A 16230-nucleotide genomic window follows, 5' to 3' on the forward strand; every position below is an offset into this window, starting at 1 on the left:
CATGACAAACTTTAACTGCTTGTGCTTCACTAATTACAGTAACTGCAATATAAATTTTAAGTTTTTTAACACTTTCTGGGTATGCAGACATAACACTCAGTTATAAGAGATGATTATTGGTTCGTAACCTAATTTCTTTACTTTACCTAACAATATCCTTAGTTGCATTATGTTATTAGTACGTATTGTAGTAGGTGATATAGCACTACATATAGTATTCAGTGCAGAATAACTATAATTTTAGAAAACTTTTTCAACATAATGTTTTGTGCATTTACAGTCAGAGAAATTAAAACGCACACTGTTGATATTAATATTGTTTATACTGCACATCATCACTACAGCTTTAGCATGAGGCAATCACATAGGATCGTTGTCATTTCATGTACAGTTAATTCCATTATCTGATCAAAAGTACCTCGACAGGCACTGCTCGACATCAATGACACCAATATGTGCTGTGTACACCCTTCGCCATCATGGCGGCTTAAACTCTGCATAGGGAACTTTCAGTAAGGTGTCTGAACGTCTGTGGAGGAATAGCAGCCCATTCTTTCCTCGAGAGTCGGAACCAGAGAAGGTAGTGATGTTAGACGCTGTGGTCTGAAGTGAAGTCTGACGCTTCCCAGTGGTGTTCCATTCGGTTCAGGAAGAGACTCGGGGGCAGGCCAGGCTATTTCACAAATTTTATTGTCCACAAATCATTTCCGCGCAGATGCTGCTTTATGATAGGATGCCTTGTCATACTGATACAAATAATAATCTCCGAACTGTTCCTCTACTGTACTCAGTACACAATGCTGTAAAGTGCTTTCATATCCTTCCGCATTTAGCGTATTCTTAAGTTCAGTGAGGAGACAACACCTTAACCAAGAAAAACACCCCCATACCCCAACACTACCTCCTCCGCACTTCATTGTTGCCACTACACATGATGGCACATAACGTCCTCCACGCATTCGTCAAACCCGATCGGATTACCACAGGGTATAGCGTTATTCATCACACCAAATCACTCGTATCCAGTCATACAGTATCCCACGGCGTCGCCCTTTACACCTCTGCATGCACCGCTTGGCACTGATTATACACTGAAGAGCCAAAGAAACTAGTACACCTGCCTAATATCGTGTAGGTCCCACGCCAGCAAGCAGAAGTGCCGCAACACGACGTGGCATGGACCCGAATAATTCTTGAAGTAGTGCTGGAGGGAAATTACAGCACGAATCCTATAGAGCTGTCCATAAATCCGTAATAGTACGACGGGGTGGAGATCTCTTCTGAACAGCACGTTGCAAGGTATCCCAGATATGCTCAATAATGTTCATGTCTGGGGAGTTTGGCGGCCAGTGGAAGTGTTTAAACTCAGAAAAGTGTTCCTGGAGCCACTCTGCAGCAATTCTGGACATGTGGAGTGTCGCTTTGTCCTGCTGGAATTGCCGAAGTACGTCGGAATGCACAATGGTCATGAATGGATGCAGGTGATCAGACAGGATGCTTAGGTACATGTCACCTATCAGAGTAGTATCTACACGTATCTACACGTATCTATACGTGTCAGGGTTCCAACTGCACACGACCCATACCATTACAGAGCCTCCACCAGCTTGTACAGTCCCCTGCTAACAATCAGGGTCCATGGATTCATGAGGTTGTCTTCATACTCGTACACGTCCATCCGCTGGATACAATCACAAACGAGGCTCGTCCGACCAGGCAACATGTTTCCAGTCATCAACAGTCCAATGTCGGTGTTGACGGGGCCAGTTGAGGCGTAAAGCTCTGTGTTGTGCAGTCATCAAGGGTACGCGAGTGAACCTTCGGCTCCAAAAGCCTATATCGATGATGTTTCACTGAATGGTTCACACACTGACACCTTTTGATGGCCCAGAATTGAAATCTGCACCAATTTAGGGAAGAGTTACACTTCTGTCACGCTGAATGATTCTCTTCAGTCGTCGCTGGTCCCATTCTTGAATGATCTTTTTCCGGCCGCAGCGATGTCGGAGATTTGATGTTTTACCGGATTCCTGATATTCACGGTACACTCGTGAACTGGTCGTACGGGAAAATCCCAACTTCATCGCTACCTCGGAGATGGTGCTTCCCATCGCTCGTGCGCCGACTATAACACCACGTTCGAACTCACTTAAATCTTGATAACCTGTCATTGTAGCAGCAGTAACCCATCTAACTGCGCCAGACACTTGTTGTCTTATATAGACGTTGCCGGCCTCAGCGCCGTATTCTGCCTGTCTGCATATCCCTGTATTTGAATACACATGCCTATACCAGCTTCTTTGGCGCTTCAGTGAGGAATTGTATGGCTTCTGAGGAACTGCTCTACCATTGGGACTCGCTACTCACACTCATTGTGCTACCTGGGCTGCTGGTGGCGCTTTGAAATTCACAAATGATTCCCTCCGCAGATTTCGCGTGACTTCCTACAATCACCCTCTGAAAGGGTCGACGGGCCCCTCCGACAGTAGATGATACGAGGTCTGCCTGTTCTTGGTTCACATGTGTTGTTTCTTCGCGTATTCTCTTCACGGTCACGTCGTCAACAGTCGACTTGGGCAGCTTTGATAGGATTGAAATTTTACTAATTGATTTGTTACTCCGATGACATCTAGTGACTAGTCCACGTTCGAAGTCACTGACCTCTCCGGACCGACCCATTTTGCGGTTACTGCTTCTCTCCTGACAACACGATACTCCCTGCCTCCTTTTATGTTGGCGAGTCCATCTCTCGGGCCATCTAGTGGTCAATTTCGTATTACAATGGGTGTTCGCATGCTTTTGATCAGATAGAGTACATTGGGGAACACTGCCGTCAGTTTCTATGGTGAAAATATGCTTAGCCCAGGGAATGATTGTCATAAATGTGAAACGATGCGGCTCATAAAAATATACCCTTTGTTCAACATAAGAAACATTTCACGAAATAAAGTAGTTGAACACATAAAAGCACCCATAATATAGGATTATAGCTACGATGTCATGATTTTCTGTTTGTGGGTGTGTTGATGAAAGAACTACTCAGAAGGGGAGGGCGCGACGTTGGGATGACAGACTTACTTCAAACACTGTACACCTTTAGTAGGCGATTAAAACAACATAATTTGCAAGTAGTAATGTGTGCTACTCTGTGTAATCTTACCCTACCGCATATCACCATTAAACTTCTCGTTCTTTGCACAATTTTTTGAAAATTACGAGAGGAGTAAGATTACAAAGGAGGAACTTTTTACTTATCTTGATTATCTCGTTGTTGTTGTCGATGCCTCAAAGTTTTGTCTAGGAGTACTTTCATGCAGCTGAAAATTTCGATTTCTTAGGTTCTTGATGACAAAATAACTGTTGAAGAGTTGCCTGTTGCTATGAATATCTTTTCGTTTTATCCCATTCTTCTAAATCACACTGACTTTACTATTCACACGTTCAAAAAACCAATAATTACATTCTTGTTGTCAACTTTAGCAAAATACGTGCGTTTCCATCAGAGGCCACCACTACTTATATTTTGCAGTACTCACAATTTTCAAGGAGTTCATAAGGCAAAAGAGTTTACAAACTTTCTCGACAGGAGAAATATCTTTACCAAAGTATATCATTATTTCACAAATAAATCCAGAAACAAATTTAATAATTAGCGTTAATAATATGAATGTTAAGTATACCACAAATTTTGTAATTTCAAATATTTTCAAAATAAGAGTAATTTTAACTGTTAGTACATGTCGATTGTAACACATTAATTTTTTTTATACATTTTAGCCTGAAATATAATACATCGTATACAAAATCATATGAATTCTTGTAATGAAACAGCTGAGATAATTTTAACCTATGCGAGATTCGAGATTATACATGGTATCGGTTACCTCTATAAAAAAAAAAGAAATAAACAAGGTAATGCTAGAGGAGGATGATCCATTACATCTGACAATTCCGAGAAAATCGCAAGATAAGTTTTACCCGTCTATTATGTACCTGATGTATCTGCGCGTAGGTGCTGAACGTTAGAGTTCATCGTGGTCAAGTGGTTAGTCTTCGAGCTTTGTTAGATGAACGCGTATGAGGCGACGATTCGACTCCCTTTCAAACATAATTTTTAACCTATGTTTCTTGCGTAACTGGTAGTGTTATTTAATTTATACGACATTTGAGAGAAAATATAATTTAAAAAAACACGTGTATTTGCATCAAGTTTCAGTGAATTTCGTGTTGTTTGATTACTTTCTATTTTTAATTAAATTTAATTATTAGAACAAATATATTTATTACTACCGACAAGAAAATGAAGAAACGCATACAGTTCCTGAAAATGTATGTCTGTCGGGTTTTGCGAACTCCCTTATGCAGTCTGATACGGTACCCGGAGCTACTTTGCACCTCGAAGCTTTGAGCTGCAGACACAGAGGCAGGTCCCATTCGACAGTTAACCTGCGAAGCGGTGAGACGTTGCTAATGTAGCAAGAACTAAAGGCTCCATCGGGAGTCGAGCCGTCGGCTCACACGCGTTCGTCTTTCAAAGCTCCAAGTCTAACCACTTTCTCTCTCTCTCTCTCTCTCTCTCTTCCGTGATGGTTCGTTCCATTAGTTCGGGCGGACGTCCCACGATACCGGTTCAAGTTCATCGTTGAACCATTTATTCAGTTTTTTGCTATCGAAGACGACTATCCCTCTGAAAACGCTGAGCTACAGTGCCGGCACCACTTGACCACCAAGAACCATAACGTCTAGCATCTACCCACAGACACATCAGGTACACAACAGACGAGTAAAATTTCTCTTGCGAATTTCTCGGAATTGCCAGAGTAGTGCACCTTATTCATAGCACATTATGTTGTTTTAATGGCCTACTAAAAGTGTACAAAGTTTGAAGTAAATCCGTGATCCCAACCCAGTGGACTTCCCTTGTCAGATTAGATTTTACTATTGACGTCACAGTATTAGCTACGTTAGTTACAGTGGCTTGATTTTAATGGAAGTGATGATGATTTGTGTGATAGAAACTGGTACTCAATAACAGGTTTTTACTCATTCTCGTGCACATGGCGCTCTTTAAGTGTAAACTTCAGATGCATGAACAAACATAAATATGGGGGAAGACAGGCCGAGAAAAGTCAATAGTTCTTTTGTTAAAGGATAAAAAACTTAAAATATAAAAATGTGAATGTCTGGCAACAAAGTCGAAACTTCAGGTTTACATATCACATCTCCTTAGAATTTTTTATGATAGTGAATACCATTTTCCTTTCTGGTAATACTTTGTGTATACAAAGCAGAGTCACGTTGCGTCTTGATTCCGATTCTACATGAGATTGTAAAAATTCGCTGACTGCTTCATCAAGATGATTTTAGCGCGTGAGGTACTGTGTACTAATCTTCCATTAAGTATTCTCACATACAGTATTTCAGCAGAATAGTAGCTAGAATGTGCAAGCCTTCGTCGAAAAACGATGGCTACCATGATCCCTGGCCTTCTCGTTTGCCCCAGATATGGCTGATCGCCAACTTTTTCGTTGCTGTTCTACAGTAAATACTGTTGGTGCTTTGTGGACTAGTATACAAACCACGTAGAGGAACTTTGTCAAGGAATATATCCAGACCCTCCTCGACGTCTGCCACAATGCAGAAACGCTCTGATTGTAGCTTTTTGGGCTTCACACCAAACTGAATTCTCAGAATCAGAGGCCATGTGTAGTTCTGTAACCCTACTCATTTGTGTATTGTCATGTACCTAATCTGTAGTATGGTACAAAGTTTCGTTTCTGTGGTATTTATCCTCGTTTTGGCTGCAATTTATAATATTTCACAGGGGAAGATCTCTTATCAGTTTCCACACATGGAATTTCACTTCATCATCATTTTTGGCTTTTTTTTTTCTTTTTCACAATTACGACATTTTAGGGGTTTCATAATCTCATATTCACCGAACGCACTTACCAGATCTTTTCTTAAATATTGATTCCTTTATTCGCATTAAATAATGAAAAATTATTATCTAACAGTGATTTTTGTTTGTTTCCTGGATTCTTGACCTTTTTTACGTCATAGTAGCACGCAATAATCACTTTCACGTATACTAATCCTGTACGAGTAGCTGTATATTTGGAGTGTGTACTAATTATTTTGTATTCCGTGTTATTTTGCTTGTCCATATAATTTCGTTGTATATTCACTTTCATATAACAGAAACAACGAATTTTTTGATGTTTTATTGTGTTTTTTTATTCCTTTTGCACGTTTAGTATCAGGTCTTACGTCGTTAAAGTGTTGTTTCCCTATAGTCTAAAGATTTGTTCACTATATTTTTTGCATTCAGATAAGGAAAATGTAATTTATCAAAAGAGAAATACAGACAAATATTCGAAGAGTAGCAACTCCAGCACAAGTCAGGAAAATATGGAATTATGTGAACACTAGTCTCAAATTAAAATCATTTCAACAGTAAGAGTTGTCTGGTGCCACTGATCAGATGGCGCATGACCACTCACTTCAGCAGGTTGTGCTGGTATGTAACGTCCAAATCTTCACAATCTATTGCCGTCTACTGTCTTGTAATAGCGCGACGTGAGAAGGGAAACAGTCATCAACACACTGATTGATTTGTTACCACAGTGCTTTACTAAACATAATATTTTTAGGTATGGTGGGTTTCTGCCTTCCTTTTACCTGAAAACCGAATGATCCGTAGAAACTTGGCATTGTCACATATACAAAATATTGCCGGAGGTGAAAGTGAGGTTAGGCGCCAGAGCAGTCATAGCGTTAGCCGTGGATATATCCAAAAACTTTCGGATTTCTAACCTGAAACCTAGGGAGCCATCACACATAAGGTGAAGTTGCATACTAGGTGTATAGCATTCATGTATCACTAACGGTCTTAGACTTCTCGAAGTATGTTTTCGCTGAAATCCACGAATATTCTGAAGGTCAACCATATCACTTCCGTAGAGTCTGTGCAGATATCAGAGGCACAAGTGTGCATTCTGCTCACGCTTCGTCCATGAATAGAATCGGGAGAAATTTTAACGTTTGCTGCAATAAAAAGTATTCGTCAGTTTCCCAACAGCTGACAGTGATTCGTAGATTACAAATGTAAGGTCCCGGTAGGCCGTGCTGCTGAGGCGTCGTATTATCTCGACGCTTACCGATGCAGACGTCAGCACTAAACACCTTGACTACTGGAGCACCTATACCTCTACAGTCACACGTGCAGCTGATATTTCTAGAAGTTCTGAGCAACACATTTTCTTTTCCTGTACCATTGATCCGTATTAGCCCTGACGTCGATTGGACATTAAATTGTAATCTTCCTTCCTTCTTACCTTCTTTTTATAGTAACACTGATTGGTTGACCCCAATTGTCACAGAAAAGTACACTACCCACTATCCAGGTACCCTAACCGACTCTTTTAAAGCTCTGCTCAGCATATTTGTCTCCCGCGAGTATACAGGGTGATTCAAAAAGAATACCACAACTTTAAAAATGTGTATTTAATGAAAGAAACATAACATAACCTTCTGTTATACATCATTACAAAGAGTATTTAAAAAGGTTTTTTTTTCACTCAAAAACAAGTTCAGAGATGTTCAATACGGCCCCCTCCAGACACTCTAGCAATATCAACCCGATACTCCAACTCGTTCCACACTCTCTGTAGCATATCAGGCGTAACAGTTTGGATAGCTGCTGTTATTTCTCGTTTCAAATCATCAATGGTGGCTGGGAGAGGTGGCCGAAACACCATATCCTTAACATACCCCGATAAGAAAAAATCGCAGGGGGTAAGATCAGGGCTTCTTGGAGGCCAGTGATGAAGTGCTCTGTCACGGGCTGCCTGGCGGCCGATCCATCGCCTCGGGTAGTTCACGTTCAGGTAGTTACGGACAGATAAGTGCCAATGTGGTGGCGCTCCATCCTGCTGAAATATGAATTGTTGTGCTTCTTGTTCGAGCTGAGGGAACAGCCAATTCTCTAACATCTCCAGATACTGTAGCCCAGTTACAGTAGCACCTTCGAAGAAAAAGGGACCAAAAACTTTATTGGCTGAAATGGCACAGAAAACGTTCACCTTAGGCGAGTCACGTTCATACTGAGTTGTTTCCCGCGGATTCTCAGTGCCCCATATACAGACATTGTGACGGTTGACTTTCCCGTTAGTGTGGGAAGTTGCTACATCACTAAACACAATCTTTGAAACGAAAGATTCATCTGTTTCCATTTGAGCAAGGATAAAATCACAGAAATCGATTCTTTTAATCTTATCAGCTGCAGACAGTGCTTGAACCAATTTCAGACGATAAGGTTTCATAACTAACCTTTTTCGTAGGACTCTCCATACAGTTGATTGTGGAATTTGTTGCTCTCTGCTAGCTCTGCGAGTCGATTTTCCTGGGCTCCGAACAAATGCTTGCTGGATGCGTGCTACATTTTCATCACTCGTTCTCGGCCGTCCAGAACTTTTCCCTTTGCACAAACACCCATTCTCTGTAAACTGTTTATACCAACGTTTAATACACCACCTATCAGGAGGTTTAACACCATACTTCGTTCGAAATGCACGCTGAACAACTGTCGTCGATTCACTTCTGCCGTACTCAATAACACAAAAAGCTTTCTGTTGAGCGGTCGCCATCTTAGCATCAACTGACGCTGACGCCTAGTCAACAGCGCCTCAAGCGAACAAATGTACAACTAAATGAAACTTTATAGGTCCCTTAATTCGCCGACAGATAGTGCTTAGCTCTGCCTTTTGTCGTTGCAGAGTTTTAAATTCCTAAAGTTGTGGTATTCTTTTTGAATCACCCTGTATTTTCTACTTATTAAGTTATGCACAATTTCACGATTTACGTCCATAATTTAAAACAGTGATTGGGCTGCGATTAATAATTATGCATTGATCTTAAATGAAACAAATTTTTGCGTCAGTCAACAAATTACGTATTTTACACACAGTGACTTTCACACGAAACTGTCTCATTAATAATTGCTGCAAGGATCTCTTATTGACTTCAAACAGACTTCAGTTCTTTGTTTAAAGCAATCTGTGGCTAAAATATGTAATTTAAGTGGAAATGTTTGTTATATATCTCAAAGTAGATCCCACAATTTCGGTAAGCTGATCAGCCCCACATAAAAAACCGCGGACTTCTTCGGTAATATCTTCGTATATTAACTTAAACATTATTTCAATGACCCGCTTTTAACCAGTATATCACACAGTTCCACTCTATAGTGAGCTTGTTTCGTTCCCAATTTTTATTTTTTATACGTCATTTCAGTTTTCAATTGGATTACGATTTTTTTAACTGAACTAAGTAAAAACACTAGGCAAAAAACTAGAATGGGTACACTTTGCTGCTTCTTGGAATCAGAGACCTTTCTATGAGATGCATAATCCCTTTTCTTTCAAACAGCAAATATTTGTCACTTATAGTATACATAGATGTAATACTAAACATGCAAGAAACTTAGCAAAGAAATACAACAATTCGCGTCAGTTTATCAAGTTTCTCAATGGCCCACACAACCATCTTTTTAGTTTCCGAATGTCGTCGAAAGAGATAATTGTAGACCTAGATCAATCAGCAGGAAATTTCTTTTCAAACGTTTGTGAGAAAAGCGAAAAAAGGGAAGTTATATTTTACCCTCCCGTTTTACTTAGAGAGAGAATGCGTACGATTTTGTAGAAAAATAATCTCATCATTCACCGACGTCACTTAGGGAAATGTTTAATGCCCATCGTGAATCGTTTTTGTTGCACTGGAACATGATGCTTGCTCCAACTGGAAAAAGAGACATAAAGCATGTAGTGTGACTACTGAATAATGTGCTCTTAGCTTGCCCTTAGCTTTGGTGGTTATTATCATCACAGTTTATTACAAAACCAAAGAATTAGCAGTGGAATAGGAACTTACGACCGCTGTTTCGCGTAACAAATGCAGTTTGAGAACACCTGGTTTTACACATTTTTTTCATACAATATAGGTACAGTACGTCTCTGGAAATTCATTACTGTTCAAATCACTATCTATGCAATGCAAGTTTTCAAGGGAAATTTCCGCACATCTTTTAGAAACTTGTATTAACAGCTTACGGTAAACGCCCCAAAATAGATTTGCAAGGAAAGTAACTTGCTAGCGTAACTTTGCTCCGCGCTCTTAGCAGCTATCAACCAGAAGTCTAGGTGTCATCTACAGTAATTTCGTAATGAGCAATTAACTGTTAGTTGATCGTATGGCCATTTAGTTATACTATGCTCCAAAAAACATCGACAGTGTTCTAAAGTTGTTCGTTGCTGTACTGGTTTCAGCACCTCAGTCAACGACAGCGGCTATCCACAGATAAACCGGACGGGAGTCCTTTGCTGTCAATCTCTGAGGTGACCAACACTCTACTCAACCACGATTGAAGGTTAGTACATGTATATTCAGTAATGTAACAGATGATTACCAGGCCCTGCTTCCAAGTTTTGGGCCTTTTTTTTGTTTTTTTTTTTGGTACTTCCCTTGTTGCCATGTAAAGAATTCTTCCTTTTCCTTGTCTAACATCTACATCTACATCTACATCCATACTCCGCAAGCCACCTGACGGTGTGTGGCGGAGGGTCATTGAGTACCTCTATCGGTTCTCCCTTCTATTCCAGTCTCGTATTGTTCGTGGAAAGAAGGATTGTCGGTATGCCTCTGTGTGAGCTCTATCTCTCTGATTTTATCCTCATTGTCTCTTCGCGAGATATACGTAGGAGGGAGCAATATACTGCTTGACTCTTCGGTGAAGGTATGTTCTCGAAACTTCAACAAAAGCCCGTACCGAGCTACAGAGCGTCTCTCCTGGAGTTTATCTATCATCTCCGTAACGCTTTCGCGATTACTAAATGATCCTGTAACAAAGCGCGCTGCTCTCCGTTGGATCTTCTCTATCTCTTCTATCAACCCTATCTGGTACGGATCCCACACTGGTGAGCAGTATTCAAGCAACGGGCGAACAAGCGTACTGTAACCGACTTCCTTTGTTTTCGGATTGCATTTCCTTAGGATTCTTCCAATGAATCTCAGTCTGGCATCTGCTTTACCGACGATCAACTTTATATGATCATTCCATTTTAAATCACTGCTAATGCGTACTCCCAGATAATTTATGGCATTAACTACTTCCAGTTGCTAACCTGCTATATTGTAGCTAAATGATAAGGGATCTTTCTTTCTATGTATTCGCAGCACATTACACTTGTCTTCATTGAGATTCAATTGCCATTCCCTGCACCATGCGTCAATTCGCTGCAGATCCTCCTGCACTTCAGTACAATTTTCCATTGTTACAACCTCTCGATATACCACAGCATCATCCGCAAAAAGCCTCAGTGTTATCCACAAGGTCAGTTATGTATATTGTGAATAGCAACGGTCCTACGACACTCCTCTGCGGCACACCTGAAATCACTCTTGCTTCCGAAGACTTCTCTCCATTGAGAATGACATGCTGCGTTCTGCTATCTAGGAACTCTTCAATCCAATCACACAATTGGTCTGATAGTCCATATGCCCTTACTTTGTTCATTAAACGACTGTGGGGAACTGTATCGAACGCCTTGCGGAAGTCAAGAAACACGGCATCTACCTGTGAACCCGTGTCTATGGCCCTATGAGTCTCGTGGACAAATGGCGCGAGCTGGGTTTCACACGATCGTCTTTTTCGAAACCCATGCTGATTCCTGCAGAGTAGATTTCTAGTCTCCAGAAAAGTCATTATACTCGAACATAATACGTGTTCCAAAATTCTACAACTGATCGACGTTAGAGATATAGGTCTATAGTTCTGCACATCTGTTCGACGTCCCTTCTTGAAAACGGGGATGACCTGTGCCCTTTTCCAATCCTTTAGAACGCTACGCTCTTCTAGAGACCTACGGTACACCGCTGCAAGAAGGTGGGCGAGTTCCTTCGCGTACTCTGTGTAAAATCGAACTGGTATCCCATCAGGTCCAGCGGCCTTTCCTCTTTTGAGCGATTTTAATTGTTTCTCTATCCCTCTGTCGTCTATTTCGATATCTACCATTTTGTCATCTGTGCGACAATCTAGAGAAGGAACTACAGTGCAGTCTTCCTCTGTGAAACAGCTTTGGAAAAAGACATTTAGTATTTCGGCCTTTAGTCTGTCATCCTCTGTTCCAGTACCATTTTGGTCACAGAGTGTCTGGACATTTTGTTTTGATCCACCTACCGCTTTGACATAAGACCAAAATTTCTTAGGATTTTCTGCCAAGTCAGTACATAGAACTTTACTTTCGAATTCATTGAACGCCTCTCGCATAGCCCTCCTTACACTACATTTCGCTTCGCGTAATTTTTGTTTGTCTGCAAGGCTTTGGCTATGTTTATGTTTGCTGTGAAGTTCCCTTTGCTACCGCAGCAGTTTTCTAACTCGTTTGTTGTACCACGGTGGCTCTTTTCCATCTCTTACGATCTTGCTTGGCACATACTCATCTAACGCATATTGTACTATGGTCCTGAACTTTGTCCACTGATCCTCAACACTATCTGTACTTGAGACAAAACTTTTGTGTTGAGCCGTCAGGTACTCTGAAATCTGCTTTTTGTCACTCTTGCTAAACAGAAAAATCTTCCTACCTTTTAAAACATAAAATATTTTTTGTATACTGCCATTGATTTTTGACGCATAAGTACCAACTAGTCAGATTAATATTAGTTTCACCCTCTTAGAATTATTTTGCGCCTTAAAATAATTAAATGTGAGTTGTGTGCCTTGTGTCGAGCTTGAAGTAGTCCTTTATTTACGTTTTTCGTATTATTTTTATTAAAATAATGTTTAAATGGATTTAAATGTTTAAATTCTTTATTAAGAATTAATAGGTTAGCTATACCTGTCTTATGTGTTCTTGGCGTTTTGATCGTGTTTTCTGTGTTGTTCTCGTTTATATTTTACAACTAATTTGTCAGCCTCTCTTGTGTAATCTATGCTTTCTGTCAACCTTGTTTTGTTCTTACTGCTATGACTATCAGTGATAAGGTCGATGAACCATTTAAGATGAGCATGTTTATCAGATGACACAGTTTATTTTCCCAGTAGCAGACTGCATGTTCCAAGAAAATAATACCCACGCTCCCTTTATGGAAATGTTCTATGAAGGTAAAATAACAAGTATTTCTTCTTCTTCACAACTGCTGGATTTGTATATTATCGAGGTGTTGTGGATTGTATCGGAAAATGTCAGCCGTTACCATTATTCCTACACCTCAACGAAATGAGGTGGTCTCATTACAAGGAATGGTCTGAAATACGTTGAAAACCATTTAGAGTTTATATATATTGATTCTTTGAAGTATTCAGGCATTCTTTGTGCTTCGCGTATTGTACTAAGTATGAGAGTTACATAGGAGCAACTAAATAATGTAATACACGTCTAATGCAATGAAAAAATGCAGTTTCCTTATTTCCCTTTAAATAGTGATTGCAACATACAGAAGACCCAATTGTTTAATTTGTAATGAAGCTGAAGCACAATAGATGTTTGGTTGCACATCTTTGCGGCACAAATGCAGTGTAAAAGTCTTTCTAAATAATTAAAATATTTAAAGAATTATAATTCGTTGCACAAACTGAGAGCGAATCTGACATAAATGACAATATAATATTCTGCGACATTGCTCTCTGTTTTAACAACAACAATGTACGAAATTGTTATTGATGGCAGTGACAGGCTAGTCCAGGGAACAACAACGCTAAATCAAATTCCCCAATCATATTCCGGCCACTGGCGACGAACCACTTATCTGCGGTTAATAGTAACAGCCAAGGGATAGGCACGTCAGTCTTGCATAATCGTAGCTTTTGCGTGATGTGATTCAATTAAATCACAGAAAATTCAAATCAGAACAGCCAGACAGAAGTTTAGACCACGGTCATCCCGAATTAAAGTGCAATATCTTGTCACAGTACCACATCGTTCATTGAGAATGTGCTGTATCACTCAAAACGGTAATTCAGTTTCATTAATATATTATATTATATTAGGCTGTACATAACTATAATGGGAATGGGGAAGACCTCACCGAGCGAGGTGATACTGTGATGAAGGTAATCGATCAATATTTGGGAGGGACAGATTTAAAATCGCTGCCGCGCCACCATCGTGTAGTATTTCAGTGGTATCTCTAAATCACTTCAGGTGGATACAGAGATGATTCGTCCAAAAGGCCGCGGTCGATTTCCTCCTCCCCCGTCCCCCATCCCTCGTTTGTCCAGATAGGCATTTGATTCATTCCTAATGGCTTCTTTGTGGAGGGACATTAAGCTGTCACCTCACTTCCTTCAAATAGAGCCTATCTGGCAATGAGCCCGATAGTTGGTCGACAGATCTGCACTTCCAAAAAAGTAAAAATATTGTGACCCTATTTAGTTGCCAGACCATGAACAAGCGACACTGATAAACTAAAAAAAAAAATCGTTAAAGGAAAGCAGTAACAGTTGTTTTTTTTTTTTTTTTTTTTTCAGGTTGTCAGCGGAACGCAGTGGGCGAAATTTAACAGCGTTATCGCTGCTGGCCTTACCAATTCCTCTCGCCATTTTAGTATAGAGAAGTAAAATAATTTAATCAAGTCTGTATTCTTAATTGATATTCGCTTTATTCTTTACGTATTTCTTATTACATTAATTACAGCTATGTGTGTACTGTGGTACGTTTCCTTTTATCGCAAACTTTGTAAATTATTCTCATATACATAAGTGTTTTCTGTGATACGTGTCGATTATTGTTGTAAGAGTAAGAAAACGTGTAATATACAATGTAGATGATTTAATAAGTACTGTAAAGTTGTGTACTATTGTGTAAAGCTTTATACCGGATGTGAGACCCTTGTGTCACCTGATATACAAGATTTTGAAGATGGAGGATCAGTAGAATACTGTCATCTGCAGAAACTCATCTTCGTAATGTCCAGGAATCTTACAGCACCTGTCAAACAAAAGTGACTATACCGCAACAGAAAAGTGATGTTTCTGTACGTCATTAACGTGCTATAAAAGAAATATGTTGGTTCACTACACCTGAAACACAAATTTACTTAACCGTGTTATTCACGTGTTTCATTTACAATAATAAACTCTTCGTATTCTATTGCGGAAATAGAATTTGAATCAAGTCAGAATAATGGTATTATGATCTGAACCCTCGATTCCGCTGACAGTTCTGAAGAACACTGCACTGCTGAAGAATTCGTGAAAACTGTTACGTATTGACTTTTACAGTACATCACGAAATTTTGAATTGTATCTCTGGTGCAGCTAAATACAAATGTTAAATCACGAATAAAATTAGGTTGTATCCAATATACCAGTAATCTAGTCTCTTAGAATGCTTATTTATACATTTTTTTCGAAATTTTAATTCCTTGGCTGTAGTCTTCTACTATAAACGTAAGTAACAACACACATTCAATTGCTTAAAATTCAAGTGTTACACATAAATATGAAACGATTGTTTTTCATATATTTATTTATTTATCGTCTTTAACTTTGAATATGGTAGTACTATGGAATGAATGATGCAAAGAATGATTTCTCTCTTAAAAGAAGAAATATGAATCATGTTATTAAAATTGTACGCTTTGGTCAAAAATAAGCTTTCAATTTTTTAATGAAACAATTCTCTTTCCACTGCTTTTCAATATTTCGAATGTCCATTAGATTTCTTTGTAAACGTAATAGTTTCTCAAAAATTACGAAAGTGGCGGTGACAAACTGTGCCCGTGAAAGGAAAATTGTCCATTGTTAGTTTACAGACGTATGAGTATGTACGGCATGTTTATAATAAAATAACTTCTGATACCATGCTGGCCAGTCTCCTTAATTCCTCAAGAGATTTCCAGTTTTTTTCCAAGTTGTGCAACATTCCTGCCGATAATTTCAAGATCTGCTGCCTTCAGAGGTACAAAGACGGTAAGAAAAGTGTTACTTGAAGTTCAGTGTGTGTTACAGCCTTTCAGGTTTTATTACTTCTCATACGTTCATATATCACCACTGTTGTTTGACCGTATGGTGAGTTCTAAGTTCTAGTACTAGTACCAACACTCATCCACACATTTAGAAATAATGACTACTGCCAATTCAATACAAATATTGAGAGGAAAAAACCATTACAACTGAGTTTTATACCAATTTTTACCAAAATCCAGACGTTCAGGTGTTTGTGATGAATA

General features: G+C 39.5%; 1 protein-coding gene across 1 annotated transcript in view; it reads left to right on the forward strand.

The window, feature by feature from the left end:
• The window catches only part of LOC126469827 (circadian locomoter output cycles protein kaput), an 825094-nt gene extending 809242 nt beyond the window's left edge, over nt 1–15852 (forward strand). Inside the window, exons 10-11 of the mRNA XM_050097116.1 lie at nt 10326–10426; nt 14528–15852. Of these exons, the coding sequence (XP_049953073.1) occupies nt 10326–10398 (73 nt within the window). The 3' untranslated portion in view covers nt 10399–10426; nt 14528–15852. The remainder of the gene's footprint in view (nt 1–10325; nt 10427–14527) is intronic.
• The last annotated feature ends 378 nt before the right edge of the window (nt 15853–16230 follow it).

Source organism: Schistocerca serialis, chromosome 3 (assembly GCF_023864345.2).
Source record: "Schistocerca serialis cubense isolate TAMUIC-IGC-003099 chromosome 3, iqSchSeri2.2, whole genome shotgun sequence".
In the NCBI taxonomy this organism is placed as follows: domain Eukaryota; kingdom Metazoa; phylum Arthropoda; class Insecta; order Orthoptera; family Acrididae; genus Schistocerca; species Schistocerca serialis.